At 42.7% G+C, this 23,087-nt stretch overlaps 1 protein-coding gene across 1 annotated transcript in view; it reads left to right on the top strand.

Annotated features, from left to right (window-relative positions):
• The window catches only part of CRIM1 (cysteine rich transmembrane BMP regulator 1), a 174,129-nt gene extending 151,042 nt beyond the window's left edge, over window positions 1-23,087 (top strand). Inside the window, exons 11-17 of the mRNA XM_048505050.1 lie at window positions 4,084-4,293; window positions 5,871-6,086; window positions 12,051-12,272; window positions 14,045-14,241; window positions 15,903-16,026; window positions 17,818-17,892; window positions 22,720-23,087. Coding sequence (XP_048361007.1) covers window positions 4,084-4,293; window positions 5,871-6,086; window positions 12,051-12,272; window positions 14,045-14,241; window positions 15,903-16,026; window positions 17,818-17,892; window positions 22,720-23,087 — 1,412 coding nt within the window. The remainder of the gene's footprint in view (window positions 1-4,083; window positions 4,294-5,870; window positions 6,087-12,050; window positions 12,273-14,044; window positions 14,242-15,902; window positions 16,027-17,817; window positions 17,893-22,719) is intronic.

Raw genomic sequence — 23,087 nt, 5'->3', positions numbered from 1 at the left:
TAAAATCCTTCAAAACTGGATTTTTGGTCAGGGGAGGAATGTTTATGTTAGCAGTACCAACATTTCAGAATATCTTTAGGAGACCCTCCTGATGATACCACCCAGGTTTTGTGAAGTTTGGTTCAAGGGGTCCAAAATTATGGACCCTCGAAATGTAGCCCCATCTACTATTAGCTTCCATTGGAAACAATGGGGGATGGGGCACCCCCTAAACCAAACATCACCAAACCTGGCTGGTATCAGCAAGTGATTATCCTGATGATACCACCCAGGGTTGGTGAAGTTTGGTTCAAGGGGTCAAAAGTTATGGACCCTCAAAATGTAGCCCCATCTACTATTAGCTCCCATTGGAAACAATGGGGATGGGACACCCCCTTTGGGGGTCCATAACTTTGAACCCCCTGAACCAAACTTCACCAAACCTGGCTAGTATCAGCAGGAGAGTCTCTTGAAAAATCTCTGAAATTTTGGTGCAGCTAGCCCAGGGGTAGGGAACCTGCGGCTCTCCAGATGTTCAGGGCTGAATTCCTCAGCTCATGGTGGCATGCTGGTGAGAACTGATAGTGTTCCTGAGCATCTGAGCCCATACAAACTAACTCCCAAAACTACCACCCCTGGAGGTGACAAAGTAAAAACCCTGAAATATTTTTTAAAATACACCTGACTAGCATTATAGAGTGAGGGGCTTTTCAGCACAAAATGTGCTGAAAAAAATTGACTTTATCTTGATATTCTGGTATTATTTTGATTGTATTTTAAGGTTTTTTTTAACGTTGTGGTGTTCTAAAAATTTTTTATGAAAGTTTAGTTAAGAACAGATCTTTTTTTCCTTTTGCTGTCAAGTCACAGCTGACCTATGGTAGCTCTTGTAAGGATTTCAAGGCAAGTGTTGTTCAGAGGTGGTTTGCCATTGCCTGCTTATGTTGTAACCCTGCTACTCCTTGGTGGTCTCCCATCCATGTACTAACCAGGGCCAACCCTGTTTAGCTTCTGAGATCTAACAGATCAGGCTGACCTGAGCTATACAGGTTGGAGCAATGAGTAAATAAATCCATAATGGGTTTCAATTATTTTTAAATAAGCTTTATGGTTTACATTACCTGCTGTCATGTAGAGCCCTGCTAGTATCCATGGAGCTCTTGTGCACACAGGTTTCCATTTCAGTGGCAGGAGCTGATATGCAGAAAAAGCAGTGAACAAATAGATCTGCATGCTCCATTGTGAAATGAACAAAGAAGCCCTTGAGAATAAATAAGAGTGTTTTGTGTGAGCACAAGGACTTCTGCACTTGCAGGAAGTTACTGGGTCAGAATTGATGTATCAATATAACCTGAGAAGCAGCACCATAAAACAGTAAACCCTATAAGATCACATAGTTGACACAAAGTAAATGTTAAACAGAAATAAGACAGTCAATAAGAAATAAGAGACTCAAAATGACTTATGAGACTTAATGAGAAATAAGCACTCAAAAGCAGTTGGGATAGGGAAACTTTCATCCATGTTCATGAAGTGGGATGTTTCTCCATTAGCAATAAAAGTCTGTGTTCTTTGCAGTATCTTTGCAGAAAATTCTGCCAGAGTTTCTGGCTTGAAATCTCATGGTCAGAGTTCTTTCACAGTGGAGAGCGCTGCTGTTCCTGATCTGAGGGGAAGGACAAATCTTTCCTGTATCTTCACTGGTTTTTCGAATCTCCTCACTTTTAGCAGCACCTTATTCATTCTCAGAGTTGCCTCCATTTTTCTTTATCCTCTCTTTATGCTTCTGTCTGTTCTAGATTTAGGTTATAAAACAGTAGTCATGTTTCTTGGACATTGCCCTCATTTTATTTCTCAATTTCCCCCCTCCCTCCCCTATGTCACAAAAACAGTTCTGGGTGACCATCGGCTAGTTACAGTTCTCTTAGGGAAGGGGGGGGCATAAATTCAAACTCTTCTTCTTCTGTCAATGCCACTGTTATGAGAGCAAAGTCTCAGTCACCAGTGAAATACAAAGCCCTGATTCCTGTGCTTAAATATAGAAGGGAAAAAAAGATCATATGCTCACTAAGGCCAGTTTTACAAGCGAAAATGCTCCTCTATTGGCATGGGGAATGCCTCAGTGCAATGGAGAGTTCTGCACTGCCACCGTTGCTGCAGCGTTTCTGCCATGTTGTTGTCCCGGCACTGCCCCAGAGCATTGGAGGTTCTTTTTGAATGCCCCCCTGTTGCTCCAGAGGCTTCCCTGCCATGCAGAACTTCATGGCAGCAGCATCAGGGCCACTTTTCCTGCCTCGCTGCTCTGGCCCGCCCCACCAAAGAAGAGAATCACCACCTTCTCACCACGCCCCCATGAGCGAGGAAAGCCAGTGATTATCTTACATGCGCGAGGAGTTTGTTGGCAGGGAAGCCGATAATTCTCTCGCACACTCAAGAAGTTTGCCAGGATGGAGGCTGGTGATTCTCTCACACACACGCGGAGTTTGCTGGCAGGAAAGGCAATGATTCACTTGCACGCACAAGGAGTTTGCATGCGGCCCGAATCGCCTGGCTTCCCTGCCCGGCAAACCCAAGAGAATCACCAGCTTTTAAATAAAGTCACCAAAAAAATAAAATCTGACAGTGAGTGGGAATGGGGGTGAGGTCGGTAATCCAGGTGCAGAAGGAGCAAGATTCAGCCAATCAGAATACAGGAAACTGAGGCTGCCCACACATGTGTGGAAGAGATCCCGGAAGAGCTTGCAGTGCTTATGGCAAAGCCCTGGGCTGGTGGAAAACCAGATGGGGCTTCCCACATCAGCCCTGACTTGTGTCAGGGAAAGAACCAGGCAGCTGTGGGGTGCTATGAGCAGGATCAGGAGCCCCGCAGCAGGTACACTCCGGGACATACCACAGGGCATTTCCACAGTGAAAAACCAGCATAAGACTGATTCACCACACAGAAAAGAAGTAATTGAATCTTTGATCTCTGTGAACTGTTGTAGGAAAAATCATGGGTGCTAACTATGGTTCTTTCAGTACTTGAGGTTGCTGCTGTTTCTCATCCATTCAGCACCAACAAACAGCAAAATAGAAAAATTGGACATTATTATGTAACAAGCTACAGTCCTTTCAATCTCAAACTTTAATTGTGCTGTGCATTTCCAGTTAGCAATAGCACTTGTCGAACCAACTTATCCCAGTGCTATAACTTAAATGTTTTTTAAAAACCTTGAAATCCATTTACGCCACAGATTTTAAACTGACCAAACATCAAGTGAGCTTGGATCCATGTGATACTGACTGTACATCCAAAACTATGGCCACATTTCTAACTCTGTTCCATGTGTGTATGACTAGCACAATGTGATGCAGACTTCAGCCAGGCTGTTCTCCATGTCATCTCCTGAGCAGATGCAGCAATCACATTTAGATAGGCCAGTTTACTTGTTTCACATATGTGGGGAAGTTTAGAGACCATGAAGGAAAAAAAAACAGGTTGCAATTCCCATACTGGATGTTCTTAGAGTGATCATCTGGACAGGCATACAGTCCACCCTTTTTCCTTGCTTCTAATCTCTTATTGCTTTACTTTCTGAGAGAGCATCTATAGCAGCAGTCAGAAGGGACTGAACAAGAAATCACTTGCCCCTCCCCTTAGAGCAAAGCACTGTATCCTCTTCTGAGGATAAGAGCACCAATTTTAAGCCTAGAGCTAGAACTCTGTGGAGTGGCTTCATCACTGGTACAGAGTTTGTATAACTGTGTGGATGGCCACTCAGAGAATAACAATTATAGGTAAACTGTGTGTTGCCCTTTGTGAAGTGGTAGTTTGGTGGATATGGGGTGAGAGAATTATATACTTCATATGGGCAATGTTTAAATTTCCTCATATGTATATATAAGAAAATAACTCTACAAGTCTCTACTTCGTACAGCTTGTGTACATTTATTATTAAATGTTATTTATATGTACATTGAGGACTCCTGCTGTTGGAAAATGCATACAAAAAGCTATACCATGTTCCTATGAGATGTTAAGTTGCTAATATAAATACAGGGTGAAATTAACTGTTGCTCATTAATACTGTCATGCTAAGGCACCATGTATTTGATCATATGCAGAGTTACCAGCTTCTGCAATGCCACCTGCTAAGACTGGTTCTTGCCTGTCAGTGGATGGGCACCGTCATGAAAATGAAGAAAGTTGGCATGATGGATGCCGTGAATGTTACTGTCATAATGGGCGGGAAATGTGTGCTTTGATCACCTGCTCTGTGCCTAACTGTGGCAATCCCACCATACATCCAGGCAAATGTTGTCCATCTTGTCCAGGTAATTTTTAAAGATCTGTATTGTGTTGTAAAGAACAAATTTTCTGTCTCTCATTTTTTCCCCAAGATATTACAATAAAGACAGACGAATCAGACAACAGACGGGGGTAGGGCGGTCTATTAAATCAAATAAATAATAATAATAAAAGTGCCCATTGTTCTACCTGGCCTGACAAAACTAATCTGACAATTTATAGTACATGGGAAACTTTCAAGCCCAAATATTTCACTCTCCCCCACTGCAGCTTTAAATGCTGACTTTGGGGGAACGGGAACACTCAGGAACCGCATGAGTGGTATATCAGGAGTCTAGGGCAGGAAGAAGGAATTGTTGGAAATTACTCTACCCCTTCCATTAGCAGAAAATGTAGTCTGGATCTCACACTTTGAATGGAAATGTGTAGTTAGATTATTCTCCCTTACTCCTGCCTGCCATATCTTAAAAAAGTATAAACTGTGTACACATAAAACCCATATAATTATCAGGGTTATTATAAAATGCTAAAATGTCTGTTAAAGGTGTACCTAAAATGCCTGTTAAAGCTGTTTCAATCCCTGAGGAGATAAAGGGCATTTTTGAACACTCAGAAATATTGCAAAAATCTGCAGAGTTCAGGCATTTGGGTTCCCTTTTGCTCCTGACAGTTTACCTCATACAGCCACTTTCAATCACTAGTCATTATTTACACAGTCCCATCCTGGGTTTCAATGTTGTGTTGTGGTTAGACTGCCCAACTAAGACCCAGGCTCAAATTCCCATTTTTCCATGGACTCCTGGGCCAGTCACATAGACTCATGGGGTTGATGTGAGGATAAAAGGGAAGAGAAAAAGGTTGGATATAAATGAAGTAAATAAATACCTAAATAAAGAGAGAGTTATTATTGTTATTATATTTCCTAAGCCGCCCTCCCCGAAGGGCTCAGAGTGAACAAGCACAGACAGATAGAGCACAATAAAATCAATCATTAAATAGCGACTCTATATACTTAAAACCAACCCAATTAAAAAATGCAGCGTTCTAACATCAATATATGGAGTAGTTGTCCTATTAAAACATCCCCTAGCGGAGGGAAGAGGAAGAAGAGACAGCAGGGTCCACAGATGTTAAAGGGGCATCAGCGACTGGACTCTCCAAAGAAGCCAGTGGAACAACTCTGTCTTGCAGGCCCTGCGGAAATCATTAAGATCCCTTGGAGACCCTTAACTGGAGGTAGAGTGTTCCCACCAGGCAGGGAGCCAGAGCTGTAAAGGCTCTAGCCCGGGTGAAAGAGCTCCAGCAGCGTCATTGAGGGGCCAGGGATCACCAATGGGTATCTGCTGAGCACTTGAGAGGTGCGATTTAGGGCATTATGGGGCAAGACGGTCCCATAGGTACGGAGGTCCCAGGCCGCGCAAGGCCTTAAAGGTCAATACCAACACCTTGAAGATGATTCGGAATACTTATTAATTATTAATTAATAATAATTAATTATTAATACTTATGTACAAAAACATGAAATAATCACAAATAATGTCAAAATTAAGAAAATCAGAGTATTCTTCTGTTACAGTGTTTTTTTACATTCTGTTTTCCACAGATGAATCTACTTTTCAGAAGCCAGAACTCAGTGGTCCAACTATCTGCTATGTTCCAGGTGGTGAATACTTTGTGGAAGGAGATACATGGAATATTGATTCTTGCACACAATGTACTTGTCATAATGCACGAGTTTTGTGCGAGTCTGAAGTCTGCCCACCTCTTCTTTGTCGAAATCCCACCCGTACTCAAGATTCATGCTGTCCACAATGTCCAGGTTAGTATTAACTTTCAGCCATCATTATAGACTTTTCAGATCCTTGCTTTCTGTGCAGAATGTTGTTCTGAAATATTGTCTTTATTGAATTATCATAAAAGGATGAGAGTCATAAGAAGTTAAACTGAAAACTGTTGACTGTGTGCTGTTTGTGTATACAAAGGAAAAGCTAGAAGAATTTTAGACTTTACTGGAACCGTGTAAAAGAAGAGATTAAAGCAAACTGAAAGTATTGAGCCATCAATTGAGAAAAGCCTTAATGTGATAGAAATAGATTGTGGTTAAACTGTGATTAAAAAGTTAGGATCCTGCTTTGGGAATGTGCAATATCCTCTCTTCTTTTCAACTGCACAGATTGTAATCACAGTGAATACTCAACTGCACCCTGAGCACATGTGTGCCCTGCATCCCTGCCACTCCCTGGAACGCCCCCACGCACCTCCCCAGCCCCTTGGCACCACACCACTGTACTCAACCAAGTGTCCCTTAACCAAGTGAAATTTGCTTTAAACGAAATTTTAAGAGTGGAAGTTCACCTAAGTGATACAGGCATATAACCAAAGCCCTGCTGCTGCTGTTTCCACCGGCTCTCACACTGCCACTGTTGTTGTACTTCACTTAGGGGTTTTAGATAGTACAAAACAGGCACTGCTGCCACCAGTCCCTGACACCCCTTGACAGCAACTACTCGCCAAGGTTGTCTTCTTGCTCATCATTTTTTGCCACAAATTACATGCAGAGGCATATCAGTTACATTTCCCTTTGTGATGTCCCCATTACATGCATGAACACCTAATTTAGGGACCAAAACCATGCAATCAATGACCACTAGAACAAAGAAACAATCTGCCAGGGGGGTGAATTAAATATCACATTCACACGACCTCAACATACACAAACATACCCAACTTACCTGCTCAAAATCACCCATTCCTCTTGTACTTTTCTCATGCTTCCTCAGGAAAGGAGCCATTGGGCTCGTGTTACATGTATGTGAATATGACAATGACTTTTTAAAACAGGTTCAGGTGGATAGCTGTGTTAGTTTGTAGTTAATCTGGACTCAATTTTTGTTTTAGAAACATTATTTTCATTACTAACATTTTAACATGTTATATCCTTAATTAGATTACAGCCAAGACATTGTTAAAAGGATATATGTAAAAAAGCATAATGAAAAACAGTACAATGGTACCATGGATTCTGTGAAGAACAAAACTTTGTATCTAAAATATACATTCAAGCTATAGTTGAAGATGCTTGTAGCTTTCTTTGCCTATACCTGAGTGAGCCAAGTGGAGAGAGCAGTTGTTATAGTCGTTTGCATAAAAACAATGAAACATCCCACTAGCTTTTCCCCCTTTTTCCTTAAACTTTGTGGTAAAGCTCACAATTACCAAAAAGTGTTTCATCCTCAACCCAACCTGTTAAAATTCAGGGGTACGCATGGTTATTTTCCATGTTTGGTGGCGAACAAGTCGAAGTGCCTTCTCATAGTTCAGTCATACAACTGAACTGGCATTTTCAAAGTACAAATTTATAGGACGGTAAGAATTGAGAAAACTACAAATACTGAAGCTTAGAAAGTCTGCTAAAGGAATTGAATTTTGTATCCGGAAACCTAAAGTTTTCATGAACTTTGTAAATGTGTGTTTCATGAATTAAATTTGAAATTCCAGGAAAGCCATGAAGAACATTGGTTCAACAGCATAGTCTCTGCAGCCACACATTGGGTCTGTGCAGACACAGGCCAACCACAGAATCGTTTTCTTGCAATCTTCCAGAGGAATCCACGTCAAAGTGCTCCCTCCTCCCGTTGTACCCACAGCTTTTTCCCACTGAAACATCCCTGTGCCAAGAGGAAGGAGTACTCTATTTCTCAGTTCTCTTTTTGCCACTGTGCAAAGAGTACATGTTCTTGTGAGCGCTGTTTTCTCTGAGGTGATTTTACCTCAGCATTTGTTCTCGGGTTTTTTCCTAAGAGTTTTTCTGCCTTTTGTCTCCATAATTATGGAGAAGGGTACTGCAGTTTTCAAAAATATGTGAAATGCAGTATGAAAATCATGAATACCAAGAGTGTTTGTTTTGCCTAAGGGATGGTCATATCCCTTCTACTTGCCAGACAGAAGGGTCTTTCCCTCTTGTGAGCCTGCTTGTCAGAGAAGTCCATGGAAGCACCCCAAAAGATCCAACAGGATAAAGGCTCCCATCCACCTTCAGTGACTTCAGTCCCTTTATTGGCTACCCCTGCCCCTTTCTACTTCTGGGGAACCTAGAGCTATGTCCAAACCACCTGTGTGATGAGCCAACCCCTGGTCACTGTATATATACTAGAGCCAGACAGGTTCTTTTCCCTTCTGTAAAAAAGAGTCTTAAGGAATCTCAGAAGAGCTGAGTGATGAGCCAAAGGAGCTCAACAGGCTCAAAGGAGGCAAAGACAGAGGCTACAGCTGCATAGCCAAAGGAGAAAAACTCGCATTGCTGCAAAGGATGGCAGAAGTCTCTGAGAGATGAATGCATCTACAGCGTTTGGGACTCTTTAGTTTGGAGAGGAGACGTCTGAGGGGGGATATGATTGAAATCTGTAAAATTATGCATGGGGTAGAAAATGTTCACAGAGAGAAATTTTTCTCACAATACTAGAACCAGGGGGCGTACATTGAAAATGCTGGGGGGAAGAATTAGGACTAATAAAAGGAAACACTTCTTCACACAATGTGCGATTGGTGTTTGGAATATGCTGCCACAGGAGGTGGTGATGGCCACTAACCTGGATAGCTTTAAAAAGGGCTTGGACAGATTTATGGAGGAGAAGTCGATCTGTGGGTACTAATCTTGACCCTCCTTGATCTGAGATTGCAAATGCCTTAGCAGATCAGGTGCTTGGGAGCAGCAGCAGCAGCAGAAGGCCATTGCTTTCACAGTCTGCTTGTGAGCTCCCAAAGGCATCTGATGGGCCACTGCAAGTAGCAGAGTGCTGGACTAGATGGACTCTGGTCTGATCCAGCAGGCTCTTTCTTATGTTCTTATGAGGAGGACTGAGCTCCTGCAGGATCCCAGCCTTCTTAGCCAGGATTTTCTTTATAAACCCTGCCTTTGGCTTGGCTCTGCCTGGGTACAACAAGTGTACTTCCTGGTAAGCTCCATGTGCCCAGTCTCCCTCTGGTCTCCAGCTCTCAGCATGTTTGCATGATCTTCTGCCTGTGCCTTGACTTTGAACTATCTTGACCATGCCCTTGCCTGCTTCCTACCCTGATTCTAGCCTGTCTTGACTACATCTCATTTGCTGCCTGCCTCATTTGCTTCTGTCTGTCTGGCTACACACTAGCTAGCACCTACCTGCAGCACAACCTGCAAAAAAAGCCACAAAAAAGCTAAATTTAAGGAGTCTGTCATATTATCTGAACCCATGTCTGTGGTGGAGAAGAATTCCAAGTATTCTTCATCCCCAGAAAGACCACTTTTGGATTTTCCTCAACCAGCTTCCCATTCAAGGACACTCTCACCCCTTCGACCATTAAGTGATTTACCATTGGAGTTGAGGAGGCGTTTGCCAGTTTGTTGCTTTCCATTTACTGTTGAACCTGTCACCATGTCTTGGTGTGAAGACGGGGATGATTGCCAGTCAGAAGTGACAGAACAACCACCTACACGTCGGTCTACTACTACTTTGTTTCCTTTACCAAAGGGTGGCCAGTGCTATGAATCTTGACTGTGTAGCAGATCACCCAGGTGACATGAATCTCCAGTTCAACGCCAATAGTCTCCTCACTGCTGGTCTCCGACAGATGTGATCACTTGTTAGAGATGAGAGTTTCTTGACATTGGTCTAGATCACCTAGGTACACATGTTACCAACAAATAGGTTCTCCTTGACAGTCACCTATGCCAACAGTCTTTCAGCACCAATATCTTACAACTCACCATCGGGATGTGGGGTGTCTGCATACACCAGCATTCTCTATCAGTGACTACTTGTTCAACTATGTTATTAAAGTCAGATCATCCAATCCAGACCTTGCAAATGTTCACCGGTGCAACCTGGTTGTCATTGCTGTTCAGCTTATATTTGTTTCTCTGATCCCTGCCTTCAAGATAGAGGTGACCCTGTCTTGTCCACATCTTCAAAGTATTCTGTGCATAAACCAGAGCCAATAACTTCTGGTCACAGCCATGACAAACATGTAGGGCCATTGTTGTTGGATGTAGAGCACTAGTCAGATGAGGACTCTGAGGACCCCTCCATGCCATTCCTGGATGTTGCTGTGGGCAATCCATTTCCTATTTCTCCTCCAGAGGACAGTTGGTGGTTCGCTGAACTTTTGGTCAAAATAATGCTTTATAGCTGGACTTTAACACAATTGAGCCACCCAACAACTTTACAGTCTTGGACATTTTATACACAAAGGACACATCACCAATATGTTTGCCCATTGGAAAGGAATGCCACTGACAACACCCCCACCAAATTGTACCACTGCAAACAGGGAAGCACAGGGTCACTAGCTCTTTGCAAGGAGACTTGTGCCATATGGAACTGGGCCATTTGCCACAACACTGTGCTTAAGGAGGAGGAGGAGGAGGAGGAGGAGGAGTTTGGATTTATATCCCCCCTTTCTCTCCTGCAGGAGACTCAAAGGAGCTGACAATCTCCTTGCCCTTGCTCCCTCACAACAAACACCTTGTGAGGTGGGTGAGGCTGAGAGAGCTCGAAAAAACATGACTAGCTCAAGGTCACCCAGCTGGTGTGTGTGGGAGTGCACAGGCTAATCTGAATTCCCCAGATAAGCCTCCACAGCTCAGGCGGCAGAGCTGGGAATCAAACCCGGTTCCTCCAGATTAGATACACGAGCTCTTAACCTCCTACGCCACTGCTGCTAAGGCCATTCATATAGTGGAGGGTGACAATAGTGAATGCACTCAACAGAGATATGTTGGAACATCAAAACTGGTCCCTAAACCCTGTCTACCACATTTTTCACCAGTGGGGAACTCCTCATAGAAATGTTTGTTTCAGTTGCAAATAAGAAGTGTCCTCAATATTGTTTGGGAGTGACTGTGGGCTATGACTCACTAGGGAATGCATTTCAACACAATTGGCCTCGGGAGTTTCTGTATCTTCCCCTTACTGACACAGGTAATAGTGAAACTGGTCAATGGCATTCTCATAGCCCCATCCTGCTCAAGGAGCATTTGGTTTTCGACCTTGATATTCACACCCAAGAGTCTTTACATGACTCATCCTCAAAGGGAGGACCTACTGCAATTCATTCTGTTTTGTTATCCTGATGTAATCTCTCTCCACTTGACAGCGTGGAGGATCACACCCTGGTAGACTGGTCATAAAGAATTGCTAATGTTCTCTTGTCGGCCCACAAGCCATTAATTAGATATGATGTGGTGGACATGGAGTCCAAAAAAGAGGCAGCTATAGGGAGAGCAGTACTACAGTCACTGTTCAAGTTGATTAATCACTCCTGCCTCCAGTGGTGAGTGAGCTTGCTACTCTCCCAATGTGGGCCTGCACAGAGACCACACTGATGAAAAAAGAGTTGCACTTAACTGTAACTGTTGTTCATCGAGTGGTACTCTGTGCAGACACATATATCTTCTTCTGTTCCCCGCAGTGATCTGCCTATTGTTTTACAGTTCTTGATTTTCTTTTTTGTTTAGGTAGTCTGCGGTGGCAAATGAGGAAAGAACTGAGGGGGGAGCACTTCTTCACCTTTGATTAGGGGGTCATTTGGGTGGAAAAATGCTGCAGATCCATTCCCAACGGGAGGGGCAGCACTCCAAAGTAGGTTATTCGGGAAGTATGCAAGAAAACGATCCACAGCAGGACTCAGCAGTCCCGATGTGTGGCTGCACAGAGTATCACACCATGAGCAGCAGTTAGAGGTAAGTGCAACCCTGTTTTTCCACTGCTGTGTCCTGTGATTGCTTATCTGCATACTTTATTTCAAGATGAGCCTGCTCAGCCTTCCCCTTCAAGCAATAAGAGCATGCCTAACTACTGCCAGAATGATGAAGGTGATATTTTCCTGACTGCTGAATCCTGGAAACCAAATGTTTGTACAAGCTGTGTTTGCATGGATGGGGCTATCAGCTGCTACTCTGAGTCTTGCCCCCCAGTGTCCTGTGACAGACCTGTTTTGAGAAAAGGCCAGTGTTGCCCTTATTGTATAGGTAAGTGATTGAAAACAAAAGAAGGGGAGATATGACGGGGGGACATGGTTCAATCAGAAGCATTATAGCCTTGAAAGTAATGTTTATTTTAGAGAATTTATATGCTACCTCTCCAGAACCTACAGAAAAAAGCAGCCCTGCATATTCTCTTTTACCTCCTGTAGTAATTAGTTATGAAAAAATGCATGCTATGACATTACTGCCCTGTATGTAGCCCATCCACAGCTCTACTTCATTGGCTGCCACTTTATGAGTAGTAATACAAAAACTACTATTCAGCTGGAATTAGCCTTAGCATCAACAGTTATTTTAACCTTGTTTCAACTTTAATATTAAAATATAATTTCTTCTTAAATTATTTTAAAATTTTCGAGTAGAACTGCTGTAGCAGTTCCACATTGCAGTTCAGAAGAGACGAATTAGATTCATTTTGCTGGTGCCTCAAATTGCCAGTGACTTGGGCAAACAGTAAGCATAGAGATACATTCTGTATGATAAACTAGTATGAGATGTGGTGGAACCCGTGTACCGCCACAATGTGAGTGTTTCTTCCCAACTCACATATTAGGCTTGGATTAGCCATCTGTCCAAAAGCTGTACCCAAACTGGATTCCATCCAGACTGTTTGATGGAGTATATCTGGCAGATCACATCCAGTTAATTTCATCCAACTGGAAGTAAAGTCCCAGTATATTTGGGAATATACCCTGAACCAGAGGTACAGGGAACCTCGAACGGCTCTCAGATCGTTCAGGAACTTCCAGCAATTCCCATCAGCCTCTGTCAGCATGGCTGGCAATTGGCCATGCTGGTAGGGCAAAGCTGATAGAACAGTATTCCCTGAGAACCACATCGGAAAACCTGAAGTCCTGAATTAGCAACAAACTTTAAAGTTCTCTACAGAGGCAAAAGCTTGTTCCCCCTCCCTTGCCGTTACCAGAACTGGAGAGTGGGAATGGGGGGAGGAAGGAAAGGAGGAGAAATGTCTGAGCAGTGAGGAATCACACATTAGGGATTGTCATTGGTTCTGTTGGCTTGAAAATATGCCCCCTGCTGGGATTCTCTGGTTTGATTGGTTCTGTAAATCTTGCACTGCTACGCTTGGGTTCTTCTGGGCTTCTGTGGAGTGACTTTGGTTCTGTTGGAGTTGCCACACTGTCTTGTGATTCTGCTGGAATTCCCTGGTTTTGTACTGGGTCTTTGGGTTTGTTGGTTCTATTTGCTTTCACAGACTTTTAGTCAGTGGTTGCTGTGTTCATTGTTGAGTGTTTTTTCTGTTTTCCCAGGAGAAAGCTTAGAGGGGTTTTTCCCCATAGGTAACAATGGAGAATGGCTGGAGGCACCTTATGCAGGGACCCATATAATTGGAGTTGTTGGTCGGACAAGTTCCTTGAGAAATTTGGTGGTTATTTAAAGAGCATGCACCAGCAGCTTGTCTGCAATTCCCCATAGATTCAACATAGGTAATAATGGAGCCAAATAATATCAGAGTCAAGGGTAGGAAAAACAGATCCAAATCCTAGACCAGTATTTAGAACCCGGTAACTTCACAAAATCACAGGATATTTTTCAGCTCCTATAGATCACGGGATCTGAAAAAAATGCCTATTTAAACAAAGATGCACACCCATACTATATGGGAGCTATTTCCAGCCACTTTTTTGTCACGAGTTAGTCAAATTGAAAAGAGCGATTTGACCAATTTTTCCTTGCCAATTACTTTGAAATGGCTTTCTAACTTCCAGTTCATTACAATATTATTATTTCACCAGAGGACACAGCATCAAAGAAGGCAGTTTGTCACTTTAATGGAAAAACATATGCCGATGAAGAACGTTGGGATATAGACAGCTGCACACACTGCTACTGTCTACAGGGTCAGACCCTTTGTTCCACAGTCAGCTGCCCTCCTCTTCCTTATTGTGGAGACCCATCAATGTTGAAGGGAAGTTGCTGCCCCATGTGCGGGGTAAGGTTTATGTTCAGTAATGGGTTCGAGTGTTGTTTTTTTTAATTGTCTATCCCACCCAAAGCCTGATAATCGGCATGCCAGTACTGTAGAGAATGCAAGACTGACAAATCCTTGTGGTAGTCAGAGAGTTAATAGTTTATCATATTCTTATTAATGAATCTGGAAACTGATTTCCTGTTTTTACTATGAGTTCTTTGGCAGCAACAGGGAAAACAGAAGAACAAACTTGGCTGTTCTCAGTATTTTTAATACATTGTGTCATTGGCACAAAGGGAATAGGTCACACTTGTAGTGACTCCTGAATGCTATTCTGTTACCATCTTATTGCTCTTCTGCCTTTACTTTGAGATAGATACTCTGGCTATTCAACTGCTATTATTTATATATCAAGGGACTTGTTTATATGTATACTGGTGCCTACATGGGGGCAGGAGTTAAAAGTGTTTTTTACAGTTCATAATCCTTTCCAGGTCCAGATAACAAAGTGAATAAGAATGCTTGAATTAATACATATTAACATCAAAAGGTATCTCCAGTGAAAAAGAATGTTTGGTTCCCTACATTGCCCTGGTAATAGAATCACTATATAACTAGCATAAAATTTTTATATAGGCAGGGAAAAAAAACTTTTTTTTTCTCAGAGAGAGTTTAATGGCTATTGAATAAACAACTTGGTAGACTTTTCAATGATTTTCTGTGAGCAAATATAATTTTTTATAGAGATGTATGTACCTGAACCTACCAACATTCAATTGAGAAGGCGAACCGTCGAGGAATGCATAATGAACAGGAAGCACCAGTTTGGCCTACACCCAGTGAAAATGACATCATTAGTTTCCATAGAGGTAATATGTATTTCTTGAACACCATTAGATACACCTCAAAGAGAAATCCCATTTCTCACTTCTAAAACCACTCTTAGAAATTTTTAACACTCAAAGATGGCACAAGAGGCACCACGCTGCTTTAGGATCCAACCCAATATCTATCACTAACCCATCTCTCTATACAGCTAAATGTTTAGAGGTCCTGCTTTGTGCAGTTATAAAACAAATATGATTAATCTGCACATCTGTCTCATCCAGTATACATGGCTTTTTAACCTACCAATCTCTCCTCCAGCCTATTATTAGCTACAAGAATGAAGCGGCAGAGGTTGAACAACCACATCAATATAAATAATGATTAAACAAAAGGATTGTGTGCAAGAGAAAATTGGTTCAGGAAAAATATTACCCTAATTTCATACAATTTTTCATTATTGACATTCTGACTAATTGTAAACCAAGCCATATTCAAGAACAAAGAAAAGGTATATACCAACAAATTGGTTACTGAGGGCTAAATCTGTTTAACTGCCTATTAGTTTAGAGTATATCTAGAGTATATCCAATTGGCCATGCTGACAGAGGCTGATGGGAATTGTAGTTCCTGAACATCTGGAGAGCCGCAGGTTCCCTACCCCTGATCTAGACGCTCTACTCCAAAAACAATTGACCAATAAAAATCTCAGCAATAAAGCAGTATTTACTAGCATCAACCAATATAAAGAATTTAAGAACTTATTACAGACAGATGAAGAAAAGGGAGCTAAATACAAAAATACACAAAAGTTATGAAAAGATTGGGTGAAATTAAATGTTTTCCTCTGTTGCCAGGTGAACTTCAAGAAAGAATATACCACTGAGAAAGAATTGTCCTTAATCTCCATTTGCCTCATTTTTGCAGGGCAGGGCACTATTGACAGGGTTTGTCATAATGATCAGGGTGTGCATATCATGGGTACTCTGGCAGAACTACTTCTACTAAAATAACTTGAACTATTTGGTAGTATGTAAAATTAAACATCAGCAGAAAAAGTTGAGGGACTCAAAGCACTTATAACAAGAAAAAGGTTCCAGTACAAACAAATATGGCTGGTCCAGGTTTGGCAAGCTGATTTTTACAGGTCCCAAGTTAAAAGTCAAAAGCACTTTGGTTTGGCTCCTCCCAATTTAAATTCATGCAGAAGAGAAGGGGAGGTCAGGTGGATCTCAGCTATGGTAAGCCAGCAAAGGTTCTCCTTTGTTCTCTCCTCGCTCCAAAGTATTCCTGGCTGCTCCCAGGTTAAATAATTGCAGAGAGAATTTCATTTTTCCCATAGCTGATGCTTGGCTCAACAGAGAACATAAAAACACCAAAGGGTCATCTAGTCCAACCCCTGCACAATGCCGAGAGTTCATAGCTATCTCCCCATCCCTTCCCACCCCAATGACCCAGTGACCTCTGTGTACCCAGAGGAATGCAAAAAAAAAAACCCCTCCAGGACCCCTAGGGCAGTCTGGCTTAGAGGAACATTCCTTCCTCACCCAAAATGGCAATCAACATCCCTGCACACATAGAAAAGGCCAAAAGACCCCAAGTACTGGCTCATTTCTTCTTGGCCTCCTTCTCATGATCTGCCTAAATTCATAGAGTCATAGAATCAGAATTGCTGTCACATAGCCATCTAACTTCTGCTTATGGGTTCCTATCAGTTCAAATAGCAGGGGCAATTGAAATGGAAGATAGCATTTTTTTAAAAGAATAGATGGGGATCCAGACTCAACCAATAATACATCTAGTTTGGCACTGATATACAAAGCCGAGAATCTTAAATTATGCCCACACAGTAAACCTCTAATTTGAAACCATTTAAGATTTTTTGTTTGGGGCCCTGGTAAAAGCAATAATAGATTGTTGAAGCTGTTCTACTATTTGATATAGGAGAGATGAGCACTATCTTGTTGTATTGCTACTAATGTACTCTTGCCCACATTTCAGATATGGGTCACCCAGCCTTCAGGGGATTTTAGAAAACAGAGGATCCAGAGTCAGGATCAGAGGCATCTTGTCCTAACTGCCTGGGTGTGGTCCCATCATGACAGCCCTAGTTCTTATCCATGGCACTTCTGCTTATCAATCCAGAAGAAACAGTGGATACCAGTATCCTGCTAGAGCCCCATCAAGGTAAAGTTTGATACATTGAGCCATTCAAGGGCTTAAATTTCCTGTCATTTGGCAACTTCTGAGTTAAGTATAAAATGAGGTACCATAGATTTTCATGATGCATATCTCCAACTTAGTCCCTTGGGGATGATTCAGGACTATAATCATCACAAAGACCTTACTTCCACTTGCAGTGAATGGAACTCTGCCCTCTTCTTTCTTTTATCAAAGATGGTAGGAAGCCTCTATTCAATATTTGAAGGACATTCCCTGTTTATTAGAGGCAACTGGTACAGAAGTTGCATCTTCCCCTATGTCCTCAATGCTTGTTCATGCAAAAAGATTCACTATCTTCTAGAAAACTGTAATCTATTTATCACCTATGTAATAGTTTTGTTCATTTTGTGTATGCAGCAGTATTACTTAACTGGGTCTATTTTTAGCACATTAATTGGCCTTCATATTTTGTTATTTGTGACAACTAGTAGGCAGACATGTAGCGCCCACGGGGACATCCAGGGACAAATGACCCAGGTGGGCCCCCATTGAGTCATGGGGGGTGGAAAATTGCCCCAACCTCTTCCCTTCCCCCTTCACCCCTTACAGAATCCCACTGCCGGGGCCAGTCTCAGGAGGCAGCAGCCTGGAGAGGGGATTGGCGGATCTCTCTGCCCCCTGCCTGTAAGTTACTCACCCTCCACCACCACAGGAGCACCCAGGTGGGGCCAAAGAAGCCCCACTGCGCTGCAAGGCCCCAGCCCCTACTGTCAGCACAGAGAGAGCTCGGAGGGAACCAGTCGAGCCAGCAAGGTCTTCATTCTGTGGCTGTGGTGGAGGCAGTTGCAGCCAGCACAACCCAGAGGGAAAGGTGGGGTTGGCCGTTCCCAAGGGGAGGTGCTGGAAAACTTTCCCTGGAAGGTGTGGAGGTGCTTTGGAGATTAAAGCACTTGAATTGCAAGTTGAAGTCAGAGGGAGGGAGGCCGGGGAGCAGGATGGGAGCAGCAGTGTTGACAAGTTTTTTAGAATGGCATGTGGGTGTAAGAATGGAGTACCCTTGTGGAATCATAACTGTTTGTGGGTGAGAGGCTGGATTTACTTGATTGGTGCTTGCAAAGCTCAGAACTGCAATAAGTTTGGAGGGAAAGCAGGAGTGCAAGAGGAGAAAAGAAGAAGGGAGGAAAATGCCTTGAGCATGGTGCTGAGGAACTGAGGAAACAAGAGCCATATGTGCAATGAATTGGGATTCAGCATGTTAAGCATCACTTGACAGAACCAGTTGTTAAAATGGTGCTTGTAACAATAGTTGTTAAATTCTTTGAATCCCACCACTGGAACCGGTTGTTAAATTATTTGAATCCCACCACTGCATATGTGTCCCCTCCAAACTCACGGTTCTTGATGTGAATTTTCAGGAGGGTTTTTTTTTTTTTGCAGAGTTTATAAAATTACATCTGGGGGGAGGCGATGTATTTGGAGCAAAACTGAAATTGTGCGTGTGTGTGTAAAAGTGAGAGCTGCAGGGGATTTGGGGCTATTTTTTTCTCCTCTAACTACCCCCTTCACCTTTCCTGCCTGGATCTGCCTTTGTTGGCATTCTCTTTTGTGCAGAAATGAGTCAGGAGAATGCCTCTTGTTGCTAGGGTTAACCTTTTGCTAGCGTTTTTGGGGGAGGGGAGGGGAAAATTAATGTAGCCACTGGGAGGCATGGGGCAAACATGCAGTGTCCCAAAAAAGTGATTCCAACTGACTCTTGCTGCTCCTTCCTGTATTGTTTTTCATTTTCATTTTTTTCCTGCCTTGTTTTGGGCTGGCCTGAGTTGTTCCCATGTGCAGCTAGAGACTCTATGGGCAGCTCTCAGGACCTGGAGGGAAGCGGGGGATGGGGAGTGAAAAAGGCCCTCCTCTCTGCTGTTACCAGTCTGCAACTCATCAAGAGATGGAGGAGGCGTTTCTGACTTCAGCTATAACCCTGACCCTGCTAAAAGCAGTGCTTGGAGGAAAACCTAGTTTCAGCAAGGCTGGGAAGGAAAGCACACTGCACATGTTCCATAGCTCCCTCTCTGATACCTCACCCCCTTCTCATCTCCCCTTCCCATCCCTTGCCACCTTCTCCTATCCCTACCAACCCTTGCCTCCCTCTCCCCACCCCTAGGTCAGCTAGTATTGGTGCAAAAATCATGAGGATCCACAAGGATCCATGTTTTTCAGGCAGGTTTTTGTGCCACTGTGGCACCACAGAGCGTGGGATGAGTGATTGTTGTGCACAAACACATGGCCAGGGGCTTCAGCTGTGATGTGCTGATGATTTTGGGGTGACCAAGTGCAAAAATCAGGAGGATCTATGAGGATCCATGTTTTCCAAGCAGGTTTTTGCGTCACTGCAGCACCACGAAGCGTGGGATGTGTGATTGTTGTGTTCAGACATGTGGCTAATGCCTGGAGTTGTGCTGGTAATTTTGGGATGACAGTGCAAAAATCATGAGGATCTGTGTTTTTCAAGCAGAGCGTGGAATGCATGATTGTTTTGGTGCTGCCTGTAGACTAAGACATGTTTTATAATTTTATGGTGGTTTCATTTCATTCCAATGCAAATAAGATATGAATTTGTGAAGATCTGTTTAAAATCAACTGGATCCAGCTTTTACCCAGATTTGTGAGTTGGGGCATGTTCTATAACAGGGGTAGGGAACCTGCGGCTCTCCAGATGTTCAGGAACTACAATTCCCATCAGCCCCTGCCAGCATGGCCAATTGGCCATGCTGGCGAGACTGATAGGGAATTATGGATTCCTGAGCTGAGGAGAACTCGCTTCCAGAGAGTGTATGTGAGTGTGAGATGGAATTGTTTGGAAAAGCTGAAAGGAGCCTCCTTCCCAGAGAGAATGTGTGTGTGCTTGTATGAGATGGAATGATAGGCTCATCCCAAGATATTAAAAGAACTGGTAGTGATCTCAGAACCACTTGCTATAAGAACTCATGGAGAACAGGGGAGAGTCCCAGTGGACTGGAGGAAGGTATGTTATCCCCATCTTCAAAAGGGGAAAAAAGGAGGACCCTAATTATTACCATCCAGTCAACCTGACATCAATACCAGAATTCTGGAGCAGATCATTAGACAGATGATCTGCCAGCACTTAGAAGGGAATACTGTGATCACAAAAAGTCAGCATGGGTTTCTGAAAAACAAGTCATGCCAGATCAATCTTATCTCTTTTTTTTGATAGAGTGACAAGCTTGGTAGATGAAGGGAATGCTGTGGACGTAGCATACCATGATTTTAGTAAAGCTTTTGACAAGGTGCCCTATAATATTCTTGCAAGTAAGCTAGTGAAATGTGTACTAGACAATGCTACTGTTAGATGGATTTGTAATTGGTTGACTGATTGAACTCAAAGGGTGCTCATTAATGGCTCATTAATGGCTCATTAATGGAAAGAAGTGACTAGTGGCGTGCCACAGGGTTCTGTCCTGGGCCTAATGCTATTCAATATTTTTATCAATGACTTGAATGATGAAATAGAAGGCATGCTAATCAAATTTGCAGATGACACCAAATTGGAAAGAGTAGCTAATACCTCAGAGGACAGAGTCAGAATTCAAAATGACCTGGGCATATTTGAGAGCTGGGCCAAAACAAACAAACTGAATTTCAACAGAGATAAATGTAAAATACTACACTCAGGCAGAAAAAATGAAATGCGCAGATATAGGATGGGTGACACCTGGCTTGACAACACTACATGCAAAAGGGATTTGGGAGTCTTAGTAGACCACAAACTGAACATGAATCAGCAGTGTGATATAGCAGCCAAGAAAGCCAATGCAATTCTGGGATGCATCAATAAGAGTATAGTGTCTAGATGAGAGTAATTGTACCATTCTACTCTGCATTGGTCAAACCTCACCTAAGAGTACTGTGTTCAGTTCTAGGCACTGCAATTTGAGAAGGATATTGACAAGCTGGAATGGGTCAGGGAGAACCTTAAAATGGTAAAAAAAAGGTCCTACCAGAGTCTGGGATGTTTCCTCTGGAGAAGCAAAGGAGTTAAGGAGGACATGATAGCTAAGTTTAAATATTTGAAGGGATGCCGTAATGGGAGGGAGGCAAAGTTTATTTTCTGCTGCCTCAGAGACTAGAACATGGAAGTAATGGATTCAAGGTGGGAAGAGATTCACCTAAACATTGGGAAAATTTCCTGATCATCAGGGCTGTTCGACAATGGAATTCACTGCTGATGAGTTGTGGAGTCTCCTCCTTTGGAGGTTTAAACAGAGGCTGGATGAACATATGTTGGGAATTAGCATTGTGTGTTCCTGCCATTGCAGGGGGGTTGAACTTGATGGCCCTTGTGGTCTCTTCCAACTCTATGATTCTATAAGATGGTTTGGAAAAGCTGAAAGGAGAACTCCTTCCCAAGTGTGTTTGTGTGTGTATTTGAAAATGTCAAAAAAAATTATTTCTGTTATTATTGGAATGGACCATTGCTGTGTTCAAATTTGCATGAGTTAGGGCATGTTATATAATGTGATGGTGACTTTAAGATGACCGTTTGGTTGTGGTGGGGGAGGATGGCCTTTGGTTGTGGTAGGGGGAGGACTGCCGTCCATGCGGCAGTGGGGAGAGAGCTGAGTGCAAAACTCAGGTTTGCCCTGGGCTCCATTTCCCCTAGCTACGCCTCTGCCATTAGGCAAAATTGAACTGGACCTCATGGTACTAAAGTGGAACTCAGTTAATGAGAGCAGATACAAGACCACCAAAGAAGCAAAATACTTGGTACATCACTAACATGCAGAATTCATTACTATGATGTGTCAAGGTCACTACTTCCAATGGCTTCTTTAAAAGCTGTGGGAGGCCTATCCTTGGTGGTATACTCAGATAAGCTCAATAAAATACCCAAACACAAAGGCAAACTATCTCTGGGCTGTTTTACTTGCTTAGGTAAAGGAGTCACAGTGGATTGTGCCAGGATCCCAAATGCGTCTCCCAAACCAGCACTGTTTGCATGGCAAACATACCTCTGAGGTAATTATTAATTGTTTGATTACTAGAATTGAAATCAATAGAGGAATTCTTCCAAAATCCTTTCAACTTACAGCTCTTCCACTTCTACAACTTCTACAACTGTTTGTCAGATCTACTCTCTACAACTGTTTTCCCAGTTCCCTGTATTAGATATGAACTGATGATTCACCTCATAGGAGGTGAGTCACGTTAGATAAAAACAATTGGACATTGAGGGAGCCAAATTTATTTTTTCCCAAATTAACTATGTTTTCCTTAGTTCGATGAACAGATCAAATAGCTCTAACAACTGCACACCACAATATTGAAGGACATGATATAGAGGATGCTGCAGGCTACACAAAAGTGCAAGTTGGATTGTTCCCATTGTGTTCATATTAATACATAATAGCGTGCATCTTTCTCCATTTTGGATAAAGAAAGACAAGTTTGTAATATATACAATAAGCTCACATACTGTGTTTTCTTTTTTTTCTCAAACAGCCTTCCTGCCTAAACAATCCCAGCTCATTAATGCGTGGACTGCAAAGAAAGGAACTATGGTTCAGGTGGACAGTTCTCAGAGAATGCCCAAATTGCTGACCCAGATTCAAGATACAGTGGATTCTACAGCATGCAAAACAGAACAACACAGGCAGATAATTTCTATCAAACAGTGTGAAGTTGCATCCTTACCAAAGAAGTTAAGAAGAAACAAAGACTGTCTGCTATTAAAAATAAATCTAGAATTGTGCACTTGCTTAGTGGATTGTATTGGATTTGTGACTTCATGTACAGCTCTAAGATCTTACTGGGACTGGGCTCTGACTCCTGCAATGTGCCAGAACAAGCATTCCCGCTTCTTGCGATAA

The sequence above is a fragment of the Sphaerodactylus townsendi genome, linkage group LG01 (assembly GCF_021028975.2).
Source record: "Sphaerodactylus townsendi isolate TG3544 linkage group LG01, MPM_Stown_v2.3, whole genome shotgun sequence".
NCBI classification, from domain to species: Eukaryota; Metazoa; Chordata; class Lepidosauria; order Squamata; family Sphaerodactylidae; genus Sphaerodactylus; species Sphaerodactylus townsendi.
This window is presented reverse-complemented; position numbering and strand designations above follow the sequence as displayed.